The sequence below is a fragment of the Lethenteron reissneri genome, chromosome 65 (genome assembly GCF_015708825.2).
Source record: "Lethenteron reissneri isolate LAM-NWPU_2019-01 chromosome 65, ASM1570882v1, whole genome shotgun sequence".
Taxonomy (NCBI): Eukaryota; Metazoa; Chordata; class Hyperoartia; order Petromyzontiformes; family Petromyzontidae; genus Lethenteron; species Lethenteron reissneri.
The window spans coordinates 3,597,779-3,617,436 of NC_083843.1; the positions used below are offsets into that span (position 1 = coordinate 3,597,779).

A 19,658-nucleotide genomic window follows, 5' to 3' on the forward strand; every position below is an offset into this window, starting at 1 on the left:
GGGGCTCCCATCGTGCTCGTTTAAAAGCACGATGGGTCCCTGAGATTTTGTGTGGATTTTCGTCGCCTTAACAAGATCTCTGTGGCCGACGCCTACCCACTCCCTAGGATGGATGAATCGTTTGACGCCTTAGCAGGGGCACGATATTTTTCTACATTGGACCTGCTATCGGGATTTTGGCAACTCCCTCTTGACGAGGAGTCAAAACCCAAGACCGCTTATCGGACGCCACTGGGCCTTTTTCAGTTCAACCGGTTGCCTATGGGACTTCACTCAGCTCCCGCAACATTCCAACGATTTATGGAATTAGTTTTGGCCCTTCTCCAATGGGACATCTGTTTGATTTATCTGGACGACAAAGATGAGGTCCGCTAATTTAAAATTTAAGCCACAAACGTGCCACCTCCTCCGGGAATCCGTGCGGTACTTGGGGCACATTGTGATTCGTTCAGGTATCTCCATGGATCCCGCTAAGACACAGTGTGTCAGCTCATAGCCTACGCCCACTTCTGGCAGTGAGGTCCGTAGCTTCATCGGGTTTGCCTCCTACTATCGGCGATTCGTCGCAAACTTTGCCACCATAGCTAATCCCCTACACGCTTTGATGGCGAAGGGTGTAACATTTTGTTGGGGTCAAGAGAAAGAGGCCGCTTTCCGCTCCCTTAGCGATGCCCCGGTGAGTGCTCCGCCTTTGAGTTACCCTGACTTCACTGAGCCTTTCCTGCTCGACACGGATGCCAGTAACACCGGCATTGGCGGAGTACTCTCGCAGGTGATTGGGGGAGTCGAACGCGTTGTCGCCTATGGTAGTAGGGTTTTATCATCAGCAGAACAGCGGTACTGCATCACCTGCCGCGAGCTGCTGGCTATCGTTTTTTTTGTTCAACAGTATCGGCCGTATCTCTATGGACCGCACTTCACCGTCCGTACAGACCATGCGGCACTACAATTTGCACTCCGTGTTGACCAGCCATCGGGACAGTTGTCTCGATGGTTGGAGGTCCTCCAGGACTATCAATTCACAACCACCTACCCTAAGGGCGTTCGTCATACAAACGCGGACGCTTTGTCGCGATTGACACCCGGTACGGAATGTGCATGCTGTCTTGGGTCAGGACGCTGCAAACCACAGAGTGTTGTCCCTTCCACCATTCTAGCTGCCGCTGCTGATGTGCCGGGCCCTGAAATCCCTCTCTCGCCAGAGGGCAGGAATTCGTTACTCAATTTGACCCTTGCCGATTGGGGCCGGTTCCAAATGGGGGACACGTCCCTACTTGCATTGCATCGTAGGGCGGGTAGATCCGCAGAAGGCGTGGTCGGGGTCGATTCTTGGATAATGCGGGGGGGTCTCCTCATGAATTGGGACGGTAGGTCTCTTCGCTATAGAATCGTTGTGCCGTTCGCCTTGCGCGGTAGGGTCATTCTGGCCGCGCACGAGCGACTTTTGCATTTGGGGTCTCACAAGACCCTTGCCATGCTCCAGCTTGTTTACTTCTGGCCGGGCATGGCAAGGGATGTGTCAAACGTCCTTATAGGTTGTGTTCAGTGCGCCCAGCAGAAACCGCCTTTCAAGGCATCCAGTCCTCCGCTGCAATCTATTCGGGTCTCACGCATCAACGAGCTCATTGCGCTCGACATTTTGGGGCCGTTTCCTGCGACACCTAGGGGTAATAAGTACCTGCTGGTTGGCGGTGAATATTTCACTCGATGACCCATGGCCTGGCAACTCGCCAACCAGTCGGCAACAGCCGTTATCGAGGCCTTCGTCCAGGGCTATATCCTGGACAAGGGTGCTCCGGAGTGGCTGCTGACCGATCAGGAAGGGAATTTCTCGAGCTCCTTGCTGCATGAGGTGTGCGGCCTTCTGGGCACTAAAAAGGTGCGTACCTCCCCATACCACCCACAGACGGACAGGATGGTGGAGCGGCTCCACAGGACGCTCACGTCTATGTTATGTCATCAGGTGTGCGAATCAAAAGTGGATTGGCATCTTCAAATTCCGGGAGTTCTCGCCGCCTATAGGATGGCTCCCCACGCGGCAACTGGGTTCTCCTCCTTCTTTCTTATGAACGGGCAGGACGTTGATCCACCCGTGGATGCCCAGTTGGGGGTTCCCACACCCCGTGCAAAATCTAAGTTGGCTGATCACGTTAAATTCAACGTTTTGAAATTGGCCGAGGCACGGGAGGCTGCAGCCCAGAACTCGAACTCTCACCAGAAGGCGAATGAACGTCTGCGCAAGCACCAGACACACACGCATGAGTGGAAGCCAGGCGATAAGGCCTGGTTACACAGTCCACAGGTACCATTGGTGACATCGCTAAAACGGCTGAGGCCATGGAGAGGGCCTTTCGAAATTGTACAGGTCGCACTCACACAATGTGTCCGGATCGGGTGGGGAAAACGTTGTTGGTATGTTCACCCCTCCAGGCTGAAACCGTTCGTCGCGCCTCATACCCCCCCTACATGTCCCAAGGGCCGAGCATGTGATGTGTCCATCGACTCGAGAAATGTGGTGCCATTGCCTGATCCCCACCTGCCGCTGACTGTTCCGCTTTCAGACGCCCTGGAAATGACGGCTTCCAAAGAGTGTGAAACCGGGCAGCCCACTTCGTGCCCTCAGGGACTGCCTGCCTCAGCCGCCGGACGACCATGCCCTGCCCCTTACGACGGGCCAGCCACTCGGACTCGTGCTAAGTTGCACCGTTTTTCTTGATGTATCGGCGTCGATTCGGGCGAGTTGCGTCGCTGGACCGGGTGGGGAGGGGGGGTAATTTTTACAGGTGGGTTGGGGTAATTTATTACGGTTGTTATTATTGTTGTTATTTTTGTTGTTCTTGTTAATGAGGCACACGGAATTCCGGTTCATGTTAAAGTTTTTTATTGTGATAGTTGTTATTGCAGTCGGGACGGCTGCGGGCTGAACATGGGGGGTGATGTGGTGGTGATGTTGGAACGCGCGCACACCGAACCCGGGTGAATCACAGTACTTACCGGTGCGGGGTGGTTGTATTATCCATGACCAGGGCCCTCCTGAGGGAGGGGGCTGTGGGGTGTGTGTGATCCCACAGAAACCCGCCCCTCGGTGGGGAATTGTGTAAAAGGCGGGACCCTGAGAGCAGAGAGGCAGTTCGATCAAGCCAAGACGAAGAACCAGCTGAAGACTGAAGTCCAGCTAGCTAGACCCTGGGACTCCTCTGACCCGCTGTCCTTCTAAGGGCCGGGCAGAGCAAGTTAGTGGTGCGACCCCAGAGCCGCGAAGGCCGATGTCCTTTTCATGGCCGGATTCGTGTGGCTGGTGGTCGAGACCTGTGCCGAAGCTGGGCCAGGTCAGTTAGTCTCCTTGAGAGGAGGATCGTAGAATAGAGGGAAGTAGAGAAGTTAACTTGGGGTGTTAGCTTGGGAAATACTTCCCTCGATAGAACGGGTGAAGAGGACGTTACCTCTTCAAGTGTGAGCTGTCAAGTTGAGATTAATAAATACGTGTTGCCTCAAGTCAACAATCTCTGTCGTCATACAAGGCCACTACACATTCATCAATAATACCACCATTAAAGGAAATGCATCGACACAATACACGACGTTTATAACAATTTCCATTCTTCTTAAACCCATTATGAATATGCTCTCAAGAAGAGCCATTGCCTGAAACGTCACCAGTTACACGTTTTCTATTACTTGGCTGTTATTAACCAATGTGTTAAGAGTTTGTTATCTTTGCTTGTGCACAACTGCCAACGCAGTGTCGTCAAATAAGTTACGTAAGAGGTTTGATTTACGTTGAGAACTGACAGGCAGCTTAATGGTTAAAATACCTGCGTACTTTGGAAACCAACTATAAGTGGTATGATTCAACACTGTCACAAGGCTCAGCAGCATTCCAAAGTTGAGTGTCTTATCTCTTGAACATCTACTGTTCTGCCTCATGGCAGGTGTGGGGGTGGGTGTACACAAGAATTTCCTGTTTGGAAGTTGAGTTCAGTCACGTGACCAGGAAATTACGATTTGACATCCTTTAAGCCATGCGGCAGGGTATCAGGCATTACACAGATTACAAAATGGTGGCACAAATAGCGTCCCAGTGAAGACAGGTGCAACTGTTCATTGTGAGACTTTAAGAAGCAATGTCTGTAAGTTCGTTTTGTTCTTAAAATACTGGGAATGCTGTTATAATGTTAGACTGGACGTTATAATGCTGTAAATGCCTTTATAATGCTGTTAAATTGTTAACAAAGAAGCCTGCAATTTGCCTTATTGTGAATGTTACTTGTAATTGAAAAAGTCGAGTCAGACTTGTACCCATGTAACCTTATTGCTAGTTGTGGTGGTGGTTTTGGTGGTGATGGTTGTTGTGGTAGTCGTTGTTCTGATGGTGGTTGTGGTGGTGGTTGTGGTGGTGGTTGTGGTTGTGGTGGTGTTTGTGGTGGTGGTGTTTGTGGTGGTGGTTGTGGTGGTGATGGTTGTTGTGGTGGTCATTGTTGTTGTTGTGTTTGTGTTGATGGTTGTTGTGGAGGTGACTGTTGTTGTGGTGGTTGTTGTGGTGGTTGTGGTGGTGTTTGTGGTGGTGGTTGTAGTGGTGGTGGTTGTTGTGGTGGTGATTGTTGTTGTTGTGTTGGTGGTGATGGTTGTTGTGGTGGTGACTGTTGTGGTGGTGGTTGTTTTGGTGGTGGTTGTGGTGGTGATGGTGATTGTTGTTGTGGTGGTGATTGTTTGTCGTTGTGGTGATGGTTGTTTGTGGTTGTGGTGATGGTTGTTGTGGTGATGATTGTGGTGGTGGTTTTGGTGGTGATGGATGTTGTGGTGGTGATTGTTGTTGTGGTGGTGATTGTGGTGGTTGTGCTGTTTGTGGTGGTTGTTGTACTTGTTGTTGTGGTTATTGTGGTGATGGTGCTTGTGATCAACCCCCCCCCCCTCCCACAGTGCTGGGTCACAGCGACGCTGCAGGTTGCCCCTGATTGCCTCTGTTTGTTTTTGTTTTCGCGAACGCGGAACACCCCTATTGGCGGCAAACCAGAATGTCAGAATCTGTGTTTGTAGTGCAAGAGGAATCCGATGAGCTGTGAAGCTCTTTGTGTTCACAGATGGTGCAGTGGTGAGGGGCGGGCGTGGGGGGGAGAGGGGGAGGGGTGACGTGGTGACGTCACCGCGTGGGGGCAGTGTGCTTGGTGATGTCACCACGTCAATGACGCAGTTGAAGATAACTTGAACAGCTCGGACATTGTTGGCGCATTTTGTGTTTGACGCCATCTCTTTATTTGTTGATTAATTTGTAGATTAAATTTTCTTGGCAGTGGCTGTGTAGAGGATTTATTCCTCGTGTTTAATTAATGAACAGCGTTGCGGGATGCAATGAGCACGAATGACGCTGTACACAACTACATTGTTGTTGTTGTCCTCTATATTTTTATTGTAGATTCAAGGATACAAGCGTTACAATGCCACTGCCGTACGCGTACATTTTTACTTTTTAAAATGAATATCATTATTGTTGCATCTCTCCCACAACCCATGACACCACCAGTGTATAAACACATCCCAGTTCACCATTGATAATCACTGCACCCCTACACGACAGTCACGCTCCTCTGGCAGGGTGAATACATCCACGTTGCCTTCACACACACACACAGAGGAACTTATTTTATCACCACCCCCCCCCCCAGGAAGGTTGTGAGGATTGTTTACGCTCAGACCCCCCGTTGTGATGGAGAGCCACGCAGCCCCTAGCCACCGATAGCCTCCAGCCAGTCACGGGCGTGGCACTGCGCATGACGGTGACGAGGGTGGCGAGCGCCGTGTGTCGTGGTGTCTGCCCTCTGCGCTGTTCACGTTCACCTCTCTCAGGACACACCACTAAGATCCACAATCCTCACTGACTCACCAACTTTTCCCCATACCCCCAGCCCAGGGTGTAGGGGCTGAGTGAAGTTTTGATGAAACGAGTGCAACTGCGCCATGGAGTCGGCGCTGTAAAACGACAGCAGCCCCGCGTCCCAGTCCAGATGGACCCCGACTCTCCGCGGAGGCTCCGGCACCGACAGTGAGGTCTCTATCCCGCCATGCAGCACTGAGAAGCTGGCGCCATCTTTCTGTAGACACCAGGAGACGTCACTTCCCCCCAGGCCACACTCGGCAACACGCCCTCTCCGTGGGATTGTCCCGTGTGCGACTCCAACCCGACACCGCCACGCGCTCCCCACGTCCACCTCCCAGTAGTGCTGACCCGACGAGAAGCTCTGAGAGCACAGGGCTTGGTTCCAGCACTCAAAGTGGTGTGAGTGATGGGGGCGACCGTGGAGGACACCACTCAGCGTCACCGTCCTGAGATCCGAGGAAATCTGGAGGCGGTCGTAGGTTGAGTTTGTGTCCAGAGTCGGTGAGCGTCCATCTGTGGCGTGTACACACACACGTGGCGTGTACACACACACATAGCGTGTACAACAACAACAACAACCGCCATTCGCCACTAAGTGGCGGTGACGTCATCACGACGCTTGTGCCAGGCCATGTGCACCTTGAGGCCACGTGAAGTGTCGAACGCCGGCTGGCAGGAGGTCACGGGGCAGACCCAGGTGCCATGGGTCGACTGACTGAGATGACTGAGATGACTGGCTGATGCCACACCTGTGCCCCCTACTGTGCCAACTTGCTGTGCTTTAGCCACCCAGCGCTCCACTCATTGTTGTGAGCGTCGCTCCTCCGGCCTCCGTTGTTGTTGGAGGGCGACTGCCTCCAACTGCCCTGTAGCGTCCTTCACGAGCCTCCTCCACAGAGGCCGATCTTGACATCGCTGGTACCAGTCATCAGCAAGTCCACTCAGCTCCACGTCCTCCTGTACCACATCACTCCATCTCTTCTCTATCCCGTGCCGCGCCAGTTTAGCCCCCTTGATCCAGCCATATAAAAGTTGTTTAGGCATGCGGTGGCTGGGCATGTGGGCTACATGACCCAGCCAACGCAGCCTTGCCTGCTTGAGGAGATCACCGATGGGAATTTGCCCAGATCTTTCAAGGATTTGTGAGCTCCTCACACAATCCTACCTGGGTAAACCCAGGATGGATGGTAGGCAGGACAGCCTAAATGTTTCTAACCGGCGAAGATGCTCCATTAGGGGGGTCCACGTTTCGCAAACGTAGAGAAGGGATGGAATGACCGTCGCCGAGAAGACCTGAAGCTTCGTGCAGAGCGACAGAACAGGTAGCTTCCACACAGTGTAACGCAACCGATGAAAACATATTGCCGCTCGACTGATTCAGAGTGAGACCTCTGCTGTTAAACCGGAGCCGGTCATGAGTACACTGCCCAGGTATGGGAAACTCTCCACTCTCTCCACAACTGCCCCATCACCGATTGGGAGTTGTGGGGGTGGAGTGTCCGATGGTACAAAATACCCATGCAGGTGCTTAATTTTGGTGGGACTGATGGTAAGGCCCCACCTCTTAGTGGCACGCTCCAGTTTCAGCAGCAGTGTTTCCAACTCCTCCTCTGAATGAGCAGCAATTACCAAATCATCAGCATACATAACGTGGTTGACCAATAGGCAGCCATCCCTTGAACGCACCCGGGCACCGATCAGCCTCCCATTATATCTGTACCAAATGGAAATTCCCCCAGGACAGCTATTGAAGGCTTCACGAACTGCGTGGTCAAAATAGATGTTACATAATGTGGGAGCCAGAGGACATCTCTGTCACACCCCAAGGTGTACAGGGAATTGCACCTACTCCCAGCCATGTAGTTTTACCCGGGCCCGCTCACCATCATGAAGGTCCTTAACAATCGTAAGCAGAGGGTCAGGGACTCCAAAAGCACGAAGAACAACCCAGTGTCCAGGCCTACTGATGGTATCATAGGCCTTGACCAGGTCAATAAAGCAGAGATGTAGGTCTTGTTGGAATTCCCTACACCTCTGCTGTAGCAGACGGACAGAAAATATGGCATCTGCACAGGATCGCCCTTTCCTGAAACCGCATTGGGGCTCCGTAAGCCTCTCCTCAGTGTGCCTTGCAAGGCGATGTTGAATAATCCTTGCCAGCACCTTTCCCGGCACACTGAGGAGTGAGATGCCAATATAGTTGTTACAGTCTGTGCGGTCCCCCTTCTTAGAGATGGGGACCACCAGGGCATCCTACCAATCCTGCGGAACCCGTCCAGTGGTCCAGGCTGCTATTATGATGTCATGTAGGACAATCTGTGCACAAACGCCACCCTCCCTCAGCATGTCACTTGGGAGATCATCTCTGGACGGTGCCTTTCCTGGTCTCAGACTCTGGATCGCCTTCAGTACTTCCTCAACAGATGGCACCTCAGCCAGCCACTCACAGGGGGTGACTTCTTCCAATTTTTGAGTCACCGCAGCCTCAGCAGGGTCATCCCCACTTTGTGCCACGATGTTTTAATGGCTGAGCAATTTCCCCTCCCCCAGGACCTCACAGAAATGCTCAGAAAATCTGCAAACCTGTTCCTGGAGGTCAGAGATTGGATCACCGTTTTTTACCCTAATGATGGTGATAGGTGTGGTGCTGCAGGTTACTTGTTTGATGTAGTTAAATAGGGATTTGTGATCGCGGGCCACTGAGGCAGACTCCACCTCCTCAGCAACCTGCGACCACCACCCATCCTTGCAGCGCCTCACGGCTCTCCGAACCTCCGAGTGAAGGCTGCGGTAAGCCTCCTCATTCTCTGACGTGGGATGCTGTAGACGATAAGCGTGGGCCTTTCGCTTTTTCTCAACCATCATGAACACCTCCTCTGTCAGCCAGGGTCTTTGGAGAGGTCTGAACCGCGTACCCAAAGCAGCCATTGCAGCTGCATGAGTCTCAGTCCTAAACCTGGCCCATTTACCCTCGACATCAGGAGGAGTGGGGGACGATGCCAACCCCAGCCGCAAGCAATGATGAAATTCTTGCTTGCAACTTTCATCAGATAATTGAGACCAGGCCACCTTAGGTTGGAATTGGGTCCTGGGTGTACACCCACCACCAGAGTGGAAGAATGGCAGGCGCATCTTACAGATGACTAGTCGATGGTCAGAGGGCAGATCAGCTCCACGGTAGGTCCTGGTGTCAAGGACATGGGCTCACATCCGCTGGTCCGTCACTATGTAGTTCAGCAGATGTTCTTGCTTGGACCGGGCATGCATCCATGATGTTGTGTGGATGCGCCGATGCCAGAACAGTGTGTTGGTAATTACAAGCCCGTGGGCTGCATAAAAATCTAGCAGCCTCCTATCGTTGTTATTGGGCTGATCTGGCCCATGCCTTCTAATCACTCCAGACCTGGTACCAGCATCATGACCAACTCGGGCATTTAAGTCACCCAATAAGATGAATCTATCTCGAGGGGCCACTTTAGCCAGCACCTGTGACAGGAGGGCATACAATGCATCTGACTCATCGGCCTTGCCTGCATCCCTCCAAGGATGTTCGTCTTCAGTGGGGGCATAAGTAACCACGACCACCACTCCTCACCTCGGGTTGATGGGACGGTGAGCCCAAAGTAGCCTGGGGCTTATAGCTTCCCACACCACACTGCGACGCTCCCATGCCCCCTTCATTATTTTGTTCAGAAGAGCCACACCCTGTTGCTTGGCAGTCTCCTGTCCCGAGTAGCAGACTGTCCACCCCTCATGGTGGCAGGAGCCAGAGCCCGTCCACCGGACCTCCTAAATGCCACAGAGATCCAGGCGGTACTGGTCCAGCTCCCGACAGAGGAGTGGCAGCCTCTCCTCCGCAGTGAGCGTTCGAACATTCCACGTGGCCATCCGTAGTGGCTTTTCGTTATTTCTGGAGGAGCGCCGATGGTAAAGATTAAATCTCCTGGTACCGCCAAATGGGGTTTAGCCAGGAGACGTCATAGACGCCTGTCCCCCTGGGGCCTCTGGCACAAGCTTATTAGTTAGATATTTCAGTCGTGGTTTAGTGGTAATTTATTGAAGGTGGAGGGGTTACCAGCCCCTCGCACCCATCCAGAGCCCCCATTTAGCCACTGTTGTGGTAACAGACGCCATGAGGGGAGAGGCCAATCGGAATTGGCCCTCCCCCCCACAGCACTGTCCACGACAGCGTTGCCCGTCCGGCACCGCGAGGAGGTAGGGGGTTATTTTGCCGGACTTGGCGTGTACACACACACATACACGCGCTGGTGTTGTGTTGTCTGTTGTGTTGTTGTGGTCATACCGTACTACGTGATACGTTGATACGTTACACTGTGATCATCACGCGTATGACAATTGCATACAGGACTAGTATTCATTACTATTAGTGTACACATGCTAATATTCGTTAGTATTAGTGTACACATACTAATATTCGTTAGTATTAATGTACACATACTAATATTCATTAGTATTAGTGTACACATACTAATATTCATTAGTATTAGTGTACACAAACTAATATTCATTAGTATTAGTGTACACAAACTAATATTCGTTAGTATTAGTGTACACAAACTAATATTCGTTAGTATTAGTGTACACATACTAATATTCATTAGTATTAGTGTACACGTACTGCTAATCACTTGTGAATAATTAGTGAATAATTAATAATAATAGTGCTCCACTAATATGACCATGGGTGTGTGTGCAGTGGTAGTGAACAGTTGTGATGATGCCAGCGCCACGATGTTAATGCCACTCTCACAGCGTCTCTCTACAAACACGACGCATGTACCACAGCCACCACAGCCTCGCACACTCTCACACCCACGCACAGACATTGTGTGTCACAGCCTCGCACACTCTCACATCCACGCACAGACAGTGTTTCACAACCTCTCACACCCTCACATCCACACACAGACATTGTGTGTCACAGTCTCGCACACTCTCACATCCACGAATAGACATTGTGTCACTACGCTGCTGGATGAGCGTCTCCCCACGCCCTACGCGTCCTGTGAGGAGGGGTTATTTGACCATACTTCACTGCTCTCGTCGGTGCGCGTTGGCGATGGTGGGGATCGTAATCATAGTGTAGAGGTACAGTACAACAATGGTTCATGCTGCGCTGCCCTCTGATGCCCACCCCATCACAACAGTTTTAAGTTTGAATTTAATTAAATAAATGCTTATGCCCAAACCTCTACCGGGTCCTCCGGTTTTTCCCTCGACAAGCATCGAGTATTTGGCTGCTTCTATAAATGTCCACACGGTGACGAAATCAGCCACTTGGTTGAGCTGTCATTTGTGGTGGCCAGGTCGCTTCTGTACAAGAGCTACACAGCTCAGTGGGGCCATATCTGTTAAATAAAATGAGTTCAGTCTATGGGTCTCTATGTATCTCTATTAGTCCCTTTGTATCTTTATTGTTCTCTATGTGTGACTATGGGTCTAGTATATGTATGAGTCTTTCTATATCTCTGTGTTCTTATGTATCTCTATGGGTCTCGAGGTATCTCTGAGTCTCGATGTATGTATGTCTGTGTCGATATGTATATTTAAGAGGTATCTATGTATCTCTATGGGTCTCTATGTATCTCTATGTGTTCCTGTTGTATCTCTGTATCCCTATGTATCTCTATGTGTCCCTTGGTATCTTTAGTGTTCTCTATGTGTGACTATGGGTCGAGTATCTATATGGGTCTCTATGTATCTATTTGGGTCTCTATGTATATTTAGCAGCTGGTATGAATTTTATGTGATGACGATGATGATGTCATCCATTTTGTTGAGCTATCATTTGTGACAGCCAGCTCGCTTCTGAACAAGAGCTACTTAGCTCAGTGGGGCCCTGCACCTGGTCAAAAAAAATAGGTTAAATAGGTAGGTCAGAGAGCCCCGCAGCCTATAGCACCTGCTATGCACGGTGGTCACCCATCCCAGCACTAGCCAAGTTCAACGCTGCTTAGCCAGGCATCGACTCCACGTTGTGCAGCGCATCAGCAGCTGTCCCACCGCTCCCCTAGTGTGTATACTAACTGTTAAAAATATCAACTAGTGGGTAGTGGGTGAATGAGTGGGGGTTTAGGTATGTGAATGAGTGGGTGAGTGAGGGTGTGCGTAGGTGAGTGAGTGGGTGAATGAGTGGGTGAGTGAGTAGGTGAGTGAGTGGGTGAGTGAGGTAGCTAGAGCATGAGTGAGTGTTTAGTCTGGGAAGTATTTTGACCGCGACTGCATCGTATGTTGTGATTGCACCCTGATAATCCCTAAGCTGCCTTAGTCCGTCTCTCTGAACCTCGTGTAGCGATGCACGGTGATGGCAACGTGTGGACAATCTCGCTGCAGTGATCCACTCCGCTGTAACTTGAGTGAGAGTGATCTCGTGCTGGAGCAGTGGGTGCACCAGCAGTTGTTGTTGTTCATTCGTGTTGCTGTGAACCCATCGACGTCGGTTTGATTACCGGCTGTGGCTAACAACGGGGCCGAGCGACATCACAACTGGTCCTTGTCCTACCCATTCGCAAAAACACAGACACACAGTGGCCATCGTGGTGAAGTATGGTCAGGCAACCCCCATATTCGACACACTATGGGAGGCCTTCATCCAGCTGTGGATTGACAAAGGGCTGTAAATGAGGATCTTACACTGAAACTCTGAGACCAGTCAATCATTTACATTCCATTGTACTTTTAAATTCCTGGTTGTGAAGGCTGCCATCGCGATGATCAAACAGCTGCAGTCTCCATCCTGCACTTCGTTTTATGTTAACAGTTTAATCCCAATTTGCCCGCAGTGAGCGACCTAAGTACAATAAGTTACTTAATTCCCACCTAGCAGCCACTTTCCTCAACCAACCGTGAACCCACTGCACCCATGCGTGATTGTCAGCGTCTAAATGAGCCTAATAGGACTGAAACCTGCTTCGTCCGTAGCTTACAAAGTCGCCCTTTTGCTCTCAAGAAACGCACTGTCACGTTGCTGTTGTTTTTTGCAACTCTTGATGAGTGAGACCCTTCGAGTTGTTAGCGATCATTCACCAAGCACCTCGGTGCCCGTTTCATGACCTGAATGTACGCAGGTCTCCCTTGCCAAGTGGTCACGCTACATTAATGCACTCAAGCCTGGGTAAAATAAAGGACGCCCTCCAAATGGGTAGGATTTATAGGCAATCTGGAATCTGTAATGGAGTCTAACAAAGATCGTCGTGGCAGAGGGACGTACCGAGAAAAGGCAGAAGTTTAGTTTGGACGCCGCCCACTGAGATGACTTGTGCGAGGTTCAGACCGTTGGAGACGGAGGCTGGGTCATCCTGAGTCTCCTGGGAGACGGAGTTCCTGCACTCACAGCACAGGACACACACATAGTCTAATGAGGGTCCATGTCTCTCTAAACACACAGCATGAGACACACAGAGTCTAATGAGGGTCCATGTCTCTTTACACACACAGCATGAGACACAAATAGTCTAATGAGGGTCCATGTCTCTTACACACACACCATGATACACACAGAGTCTAATGAGGCTCCATGTCTTTCTAAACACAAAGCACGAGAAACACAGTCTAATGAGGGTTCATGTCACTCTACAAATGGACAATACAGGCAACCCTCGACTTGTGAACACCCGTACTTACAAACCAGCTCCCATGAAATAAAAAAAAATAACTTTGACTTAAAATGCAAACTCGCAGTTGCAAACTGAGCCGCAGAACTATTTTGTTAAAAGGAGCGATCCTCCGCCAGATGTAATGAGTCGGCTTCGTGCTGGGAGTGTTTGCGTGTGCACGAACATTGTGTGCGTGAAAGTGTGGGGGGTACAGCTGGTGTATCTACCAGTCATCTCTGTCAGCCAACCCATGGCACCTGGGTCTGTCCCAAGACCTCCTGTCAGCAAGCCTTCCACATTTAACGTGGCCTCAGAGTGCACCTGGCCTGGCACAGGCGCCATGATGACGTCACCGCCACTTAGTGGTGAATGGCGGGTATTGGTATTGGTGTGAGGAGCGGTAGTGTAGCGGTGAGTGCACTGCACTATGAAAGCGGCGTCCCGAGTTGGGCTCTTGCTCACGACCAACACCAGCGCCTGGTGTGGTGCGTAAACATCGCCACCGGGGCGACAAAAGCAGCGGGCCGTGACGCTGGCCACCCACCCCCTCGTGTGCCACAGTGGCGGCCATTTTAGGCACTGCTCGCTGAGACTCCTTACCCCAAACAGCCTATTAAGGTTACACGGGGGATTGTTGTCGTTGGGGTGTCTTTGTCTATGTGTGTGAATGCGTGCCCCGTTTGTTGTGGTGTATCATTGCCCCCCTTCCGACTACACGCTAGCATCAATGTAAGTGAACATACATTTTGTTTTATAATTATGTTATTTTATTTTATGTTTAATTTACTATGCAGTAATTTTTTTACATTGTTAGATGCAAATGTACAACATTTCTTCTTTATTATGAGTTTAACAATGCTTCCCTCTTTGTTGAACCGTAACACATTTTATAACCCGAGGACTGCCCGTACGGGATACAATTGACCATATTGGGTTACAACTGCATACAATTGGGTTTATTAGGAATCAAATCACGACCGTTTTCTGATTTGTCCACCAGGTGGCAGACAGAGCTCGCGTTTGGGTCTGGGTTGGTACTGACCTGAGACTCTCATGCAGGGGATCCTGAAAAACACAAATCCGCATTTCACATTAACAATGACATCATAAAAAGATGCCCCACCTCCACACAGTCGCCTGCTATTTACAGTGGAGTGCGACATCAGGGAATTAGACTATACCTGCACACTGATAATGGTGAAAAACAGGGTTCATTTAACTGGACACGGGTAGACGTCTAAAAATTACAAAACCACTCTTTACTGGTCTAGTCCAGCACCTACATGAATGGTTTAATAACGCGCAACAACTCATGTATTGAACTCTGAATAAACTTAACTTTTTAACATTTTACCAGGTAAGGCCCACTAAGCTATGTCACTCTTTTTCAGAAGCAACCTGGCTATCACAAATGACAGCTCAACTTCGTGGCTTATCACGTGGAAATGTATAGTGGCAGCCTAATTCTCTGAATGTGTGATGTTGATTATAAATGTGGAAAGAAAATTCAGATGACCCAGAGAAAAATATACGCGACCATGGGGAGAGAGAGAGAAAAACGCAAACCCTAAATTTACAGCAGGCATCGTCAGGGTCGAGGTCAAATCCACGATCTCCTGCATACCAGGCCAGGTAAATGGCGATGCTGTGCTGGACAAGTCCAGGTCTGAATGTCACATGGAAGCAAACGAGCGTATATTTCTGGACACCGCCGCTTCCTCCCAGATCGAAAAAAAGTTAAAAAAGTTTGCAAACAATGTCAACGTTTCACAGGGGGGTGTGCCTCTGCTGATTGTAGATAAATCCTCTTCTGAAAAACCAAGGCTATGAGAATGAATTATTTTTTATTTTACCAGGTGGAATGTCCCACTGAGCTATATAGCTCTTTTTCAGGAGCAACCTGGCCAGAAATGAAAGCTCAACAAAGTGGCTTATTGCATGAAAATGTATAGCAGCCAAATACTCCTAATGTATGTTTCTAAATGTGGAGGGAATACCCAGAAAACCGGAGAAAAATCCACACGACTAGGGAGAGAGAGAGATGCAAACTCCAAATATACATGCGTCAGGGTTGGTATCGAACCCACGACCTCCTGCATACCAGGCGAGGTATTTGACATCTCCTAGTCACCGCGGCGAGTGAATGGAGGTAGTTCCACCTGCAGGAAGGAGAGCGGGTCCTGCACGGCGAGTGCGGCGAGCAGCTGGTTGATCTCCTGCTCCAGGCCGCGTGCTCTGCTCTCGTAGCGAGCGATGTCCGCCTGGATGCGTGACAGCACTGAACGGCCCTCCTCGTCCACGCGCTCCAGCGCCTCCTTCTCCTCCTCCCTCAGCTGCTCCCTCCGGCGCTCAAACTCTCGGCTGATCCGCGCCTTGGTCCCACGCAGAGACTCCTACGCAGAGATACGATGACGTACTATTGTAACGAAACACAACACAGTGCGATGTGACTTCATAAAGGACTTCGATATGGCCACGTCTCATAACTTCGTACAAAAGGCAGGTGACTTAATTTTGAGAATGTCGAGTAATGATATGCATGAAAGGATGAGATTTAGTGAGGATATTCATGGGCACACTTATGCCAAAGTCTAAGTACCCATATTGTTTGCGTATTTGTCTATATCTGCACGTGTCTGTGCGTCTCTCTGTATCTGCACTTGTCTATGTGTCTCTCTGTACCTGCACGTGTTTGTAGGCACCCTTGAGCTGCTGTGTCCATGATTCTGCCGTAGTCTTCTTCTCCTCTCTCCCCGTCTTCACGAGTCTGAACGCCTCCTATACATGGGGTAGACAAATACGCGATGTTTGGTACTCTCATCATAATAATCATCTGGCCCATGTCTTTAACCCAGAGCCTTGCAGGCAGGTTTCGTGGATCGCCCAGTGATAATCATCACTCTTTGAAACGTCCAATCTCCCAGGTTATGAAGTGGCCATTACGAGGCAGCACAACATCCGTGTCTGAGGTAGGTGGCTGGATCACAGCGAGGTGTATTAGGAGTTCTCACTCACACACGCTCGTGTTTTCTCCAGTTTTTCCCAACAATGGGATCTCACGGAACCGATAACCATAACCCCCCGATATATCTACAGCACACACTTTGCGTGACAGTGCGGTAAACACCCAAACTTGAATCCGAAATTTTACAGGAAACCAGAGCGGTATTTGGGGTACGGACAGCTCTGGTGCTGATATTGTTGCTGCTCGGGTGTGTTGGGACAAGTTGGGCGGACTCAGGGTAGGGGAGAGCCATGTGACCAGGTTTCGGTGCACAGCACGCTAACCACTACACCGCAGCTCCCCAATGCATGATGAACCACACGCTCTTACACAGTTTAAATGCATTTTGTTGGGTCTTTCGGTAAAGACTGGTCAACAAAAAAAAAACATTTTTTTTTGGCCTGGACTTTTGCAGCTGTTTTAGACTAATTTCAGGGTGCTGATTCCAAATCTGATCTCAGATTTGCTCTATCACATCTCATTTTATGCTATCAGCATACCCCATTTTCATTGATTTTACCTGAAATTAACTCTGTCACTTATGGATTGCAAGTTGTTGCGAGTCAGTGACTGCTTTAGTGTTAAAATATGGTGCTGTATTTTTAGGATAGTGTGTTTATAAAATCATTTTATGAAGATATCCACATTTATTTAATATTTTTCTTCTGCAGTTTTTATTGAAAATGCAATATTTGATATCTCAAAAACTTGATGGGATAGACAAAAACTGATGCCAGATTTGGAATCAGCACCCCAACATTACCTCAAAACCGTTGGAATACCTTATGCCAGAAAAAGTGTGTTGACCAGTGTAATCATTGACACTATAATAATGATTAAACGATGCATGGACTATTTCCTGCAGGAACAACGACAACAACAAACATAGTCATGATGATAATGATTGACTTAAATATCATTCATTGGGATTTTTGATTTAAGCTGTCCCCCATTTGATTGCCTCTGGCAGGGCCTGACACAGGCAGGATTAAGCGCTGTGAACGTGAAACTCTGCCCACGCCACGTCCCACCCAGTTCTGGGTGTGTGTCCTTAGTCCCGCACTCTAAACGCTCTGGTGGTTGGCCAAGCTTCACCGTAGCAGCGCTCAACCACAATCCAATGTAAATACATGGCGTCTATGTTAGAGGCAGGGTGGCATTTTAGACACCAAACATTGCAACAAAATCAAATCTAAATCTGCCCTATGGACAAACAAACCGTGTCTGATGACCTGTCTCTACCACTGGAATGGCTTCTGATTTGCCTCTTTTTAAGTTCACGGTCAGTGCACTTTTGAACCGTCTAACGCTTGAAGTATCTCGTGTTAGTCCACATTTCTCTCCACCCATTATTGCTACTCACAAGTACGAATCTTATGATGTGAAGTGTATTTTACATCTTTGCCAGCCATGTCACAAATGCTTGGTCTTCTAACTAAAACATGGAACACCCTGCTTTGCTATCCATTAAAAACAACATTGACATCTTCCGTGTCTCTGCTGTCTATCGTGTGCCAATTTTTCAATCCACGTTGCCCAAAGTAATTTATATTGACTGTCACAATGCTGGCACAATAGGAGTTACCTAATAATATGCAAATCTAAATGACAAAATACAGTCTCTCGATCTGAACAAAACACACACACAGAATGCTGCAGTCACACTGAGAGATATTGGATTACAGCAGCGATTTATATCTCACCTGTTTTGTCTGTTGTGCATTTTCCACCGGAATAACCTCATGCCCTCTATGTTCCCCAGCGATGGTGCAGACTGTGCAGACCAGGCTCTCATCTTGCTCACAGTAGAACTTGATCTGCTCGTGTCTGTGCTGCCGGCACCGTCGCCCCTCCAGGTTCGCGATGGGAGCCACCAGGACGTGGTCACTCAACCTGGGATTCTCCAAGTGAGGCCTCGCGTGCCTCGCACAGTAGGACATCTCACATCTCAGGCAGGTCTTCACTGCAAGAGTTTGGCCACCACTGCAGTGGTCACACACGACGGCCGCGGCCATCCCGTCTCCAACTCTGAGCTGCTCTGCCAGGTTGGCGAGGGCCACGTTCCTCCTCAGCTGGGGTCGCAAAGGGAAGGTCGCTCGGCACTGCGGGCAGCTGAACCTTCTTGTCGTCTCCCAGGCGGCCTCCAGGCACCGGAGGCAGAACGAGTGTCCGCAGTTCAGCGTGGAGGGGCAGACGAACGTGCCCAGGCAGATGGAGCAGCGCAGCTCACTATCCACACTCTCACTGGGAGTCGCGCTCGCCATGACCCATGGCTTCGCTGGGATCGCTCGCTGTGTGGCACAGAGAAGCCCTGGACCAGTACCTCTATCTTACAGCGAAGGTGAAGAAGGAAGTAGAATATTTTTATTGTCGTCACTGACATCACGAGACACTCCCTGTAATGTGAACCCGTGCCCCTAGGTGCGCAAACAGCAGCCTCAAGTTGAACACGACCACTGTAACTCTTTGGTTCTTTCGGTAAAATCACGTAGGTAGAAAAAAAGAACACATATAATAAAATAACCTCTTGTTGTAAAGGATCTCTCGCTGGTTCAGCAGTTCCACTGCTGGATTATATTTTTTTCCGCTGAGGACAACCGCTTGTGTTGCGATCGAAACGCCGTGATATATATTTTTTTATTTTATTTTTTCTACCTACGTGACTTTACCGAAAGAACCAAAGAGTATGGATTCCTGCAGTCACAAAAGCTTCAAATCAAGATTGAACGGCTATTGTACACACCTTGACATTTAAAGAAATGAGTGCTGTTGTTGATACAAATCGGTGAGGTTCAGCTGCAGTTGCTCATTCGTGCAATGAGTTGCGAGAGATAAACTCATCCTTCTACAGCAAGTTGGTGGCAAGATGTTATCTCCCTAGCCTGGTATACAGGAGGTCGTGGGTTTGATCCCGACCCTGACGCCTGCTTTATATTTAAAGTTTGCGTCTCTCTCTGTCTCTCTCCATGGTCGTCTGAATTTTTATCCGGGTCCTCCGGTTTTTTCCCCTCTGCATTTACAATCAACATCATGCGTTCAAAGAAGTTGGCTGCAATACATTTGTAGCGTCAGATCGCGTACGGACGTGTAACGTCGGATCGCGTATGCACACACTGCCCATATCCACTTACCTGCCGTTCGCCGTATACACTTACCTGCTGTT

At 49.6% G+C, this 19,658-nt stretch overlaps 1 protein-coding gene across 1 annotated transcript; it reads right to left on the reverse strand.

Moving 5' to 3' along the window:
• Nucleotides 1-5,495: 5,495 nt before the first annotated feature.
• On the reverse strand, nucleotides 5,496-18,815 carry LOC133359705 (E3 ubiquitin-protein ligase TRIM21-like). The gene is made up of 6 exons (XM_061578226.1): nucleotides 18,199-18,815; nucleotides 16,174-16,269; nucleotides 15,651-15,884; nucleotides 14,534-14,556; nucleotides 13,107-13,219; nucleotides 5,496-6,388 (listed from the first exon to the last, which is right to left on the reverse strand). The coding sequence occupies exons 1-6, from the start codon at nucleotides 18,757-18,759 to the stop codon at nucleotides 5,841-5,843; spliced, it is 1,575 nt and encodes a 524-aa protein (XP_061434210.1). The 5' UTR covers nucleotides 18,760-18,815; the 3' UTR covers nucleotides 5,496-5,840.
• Nucleotides 18,816-19,658: the final 843 nt, after the last annotated feature.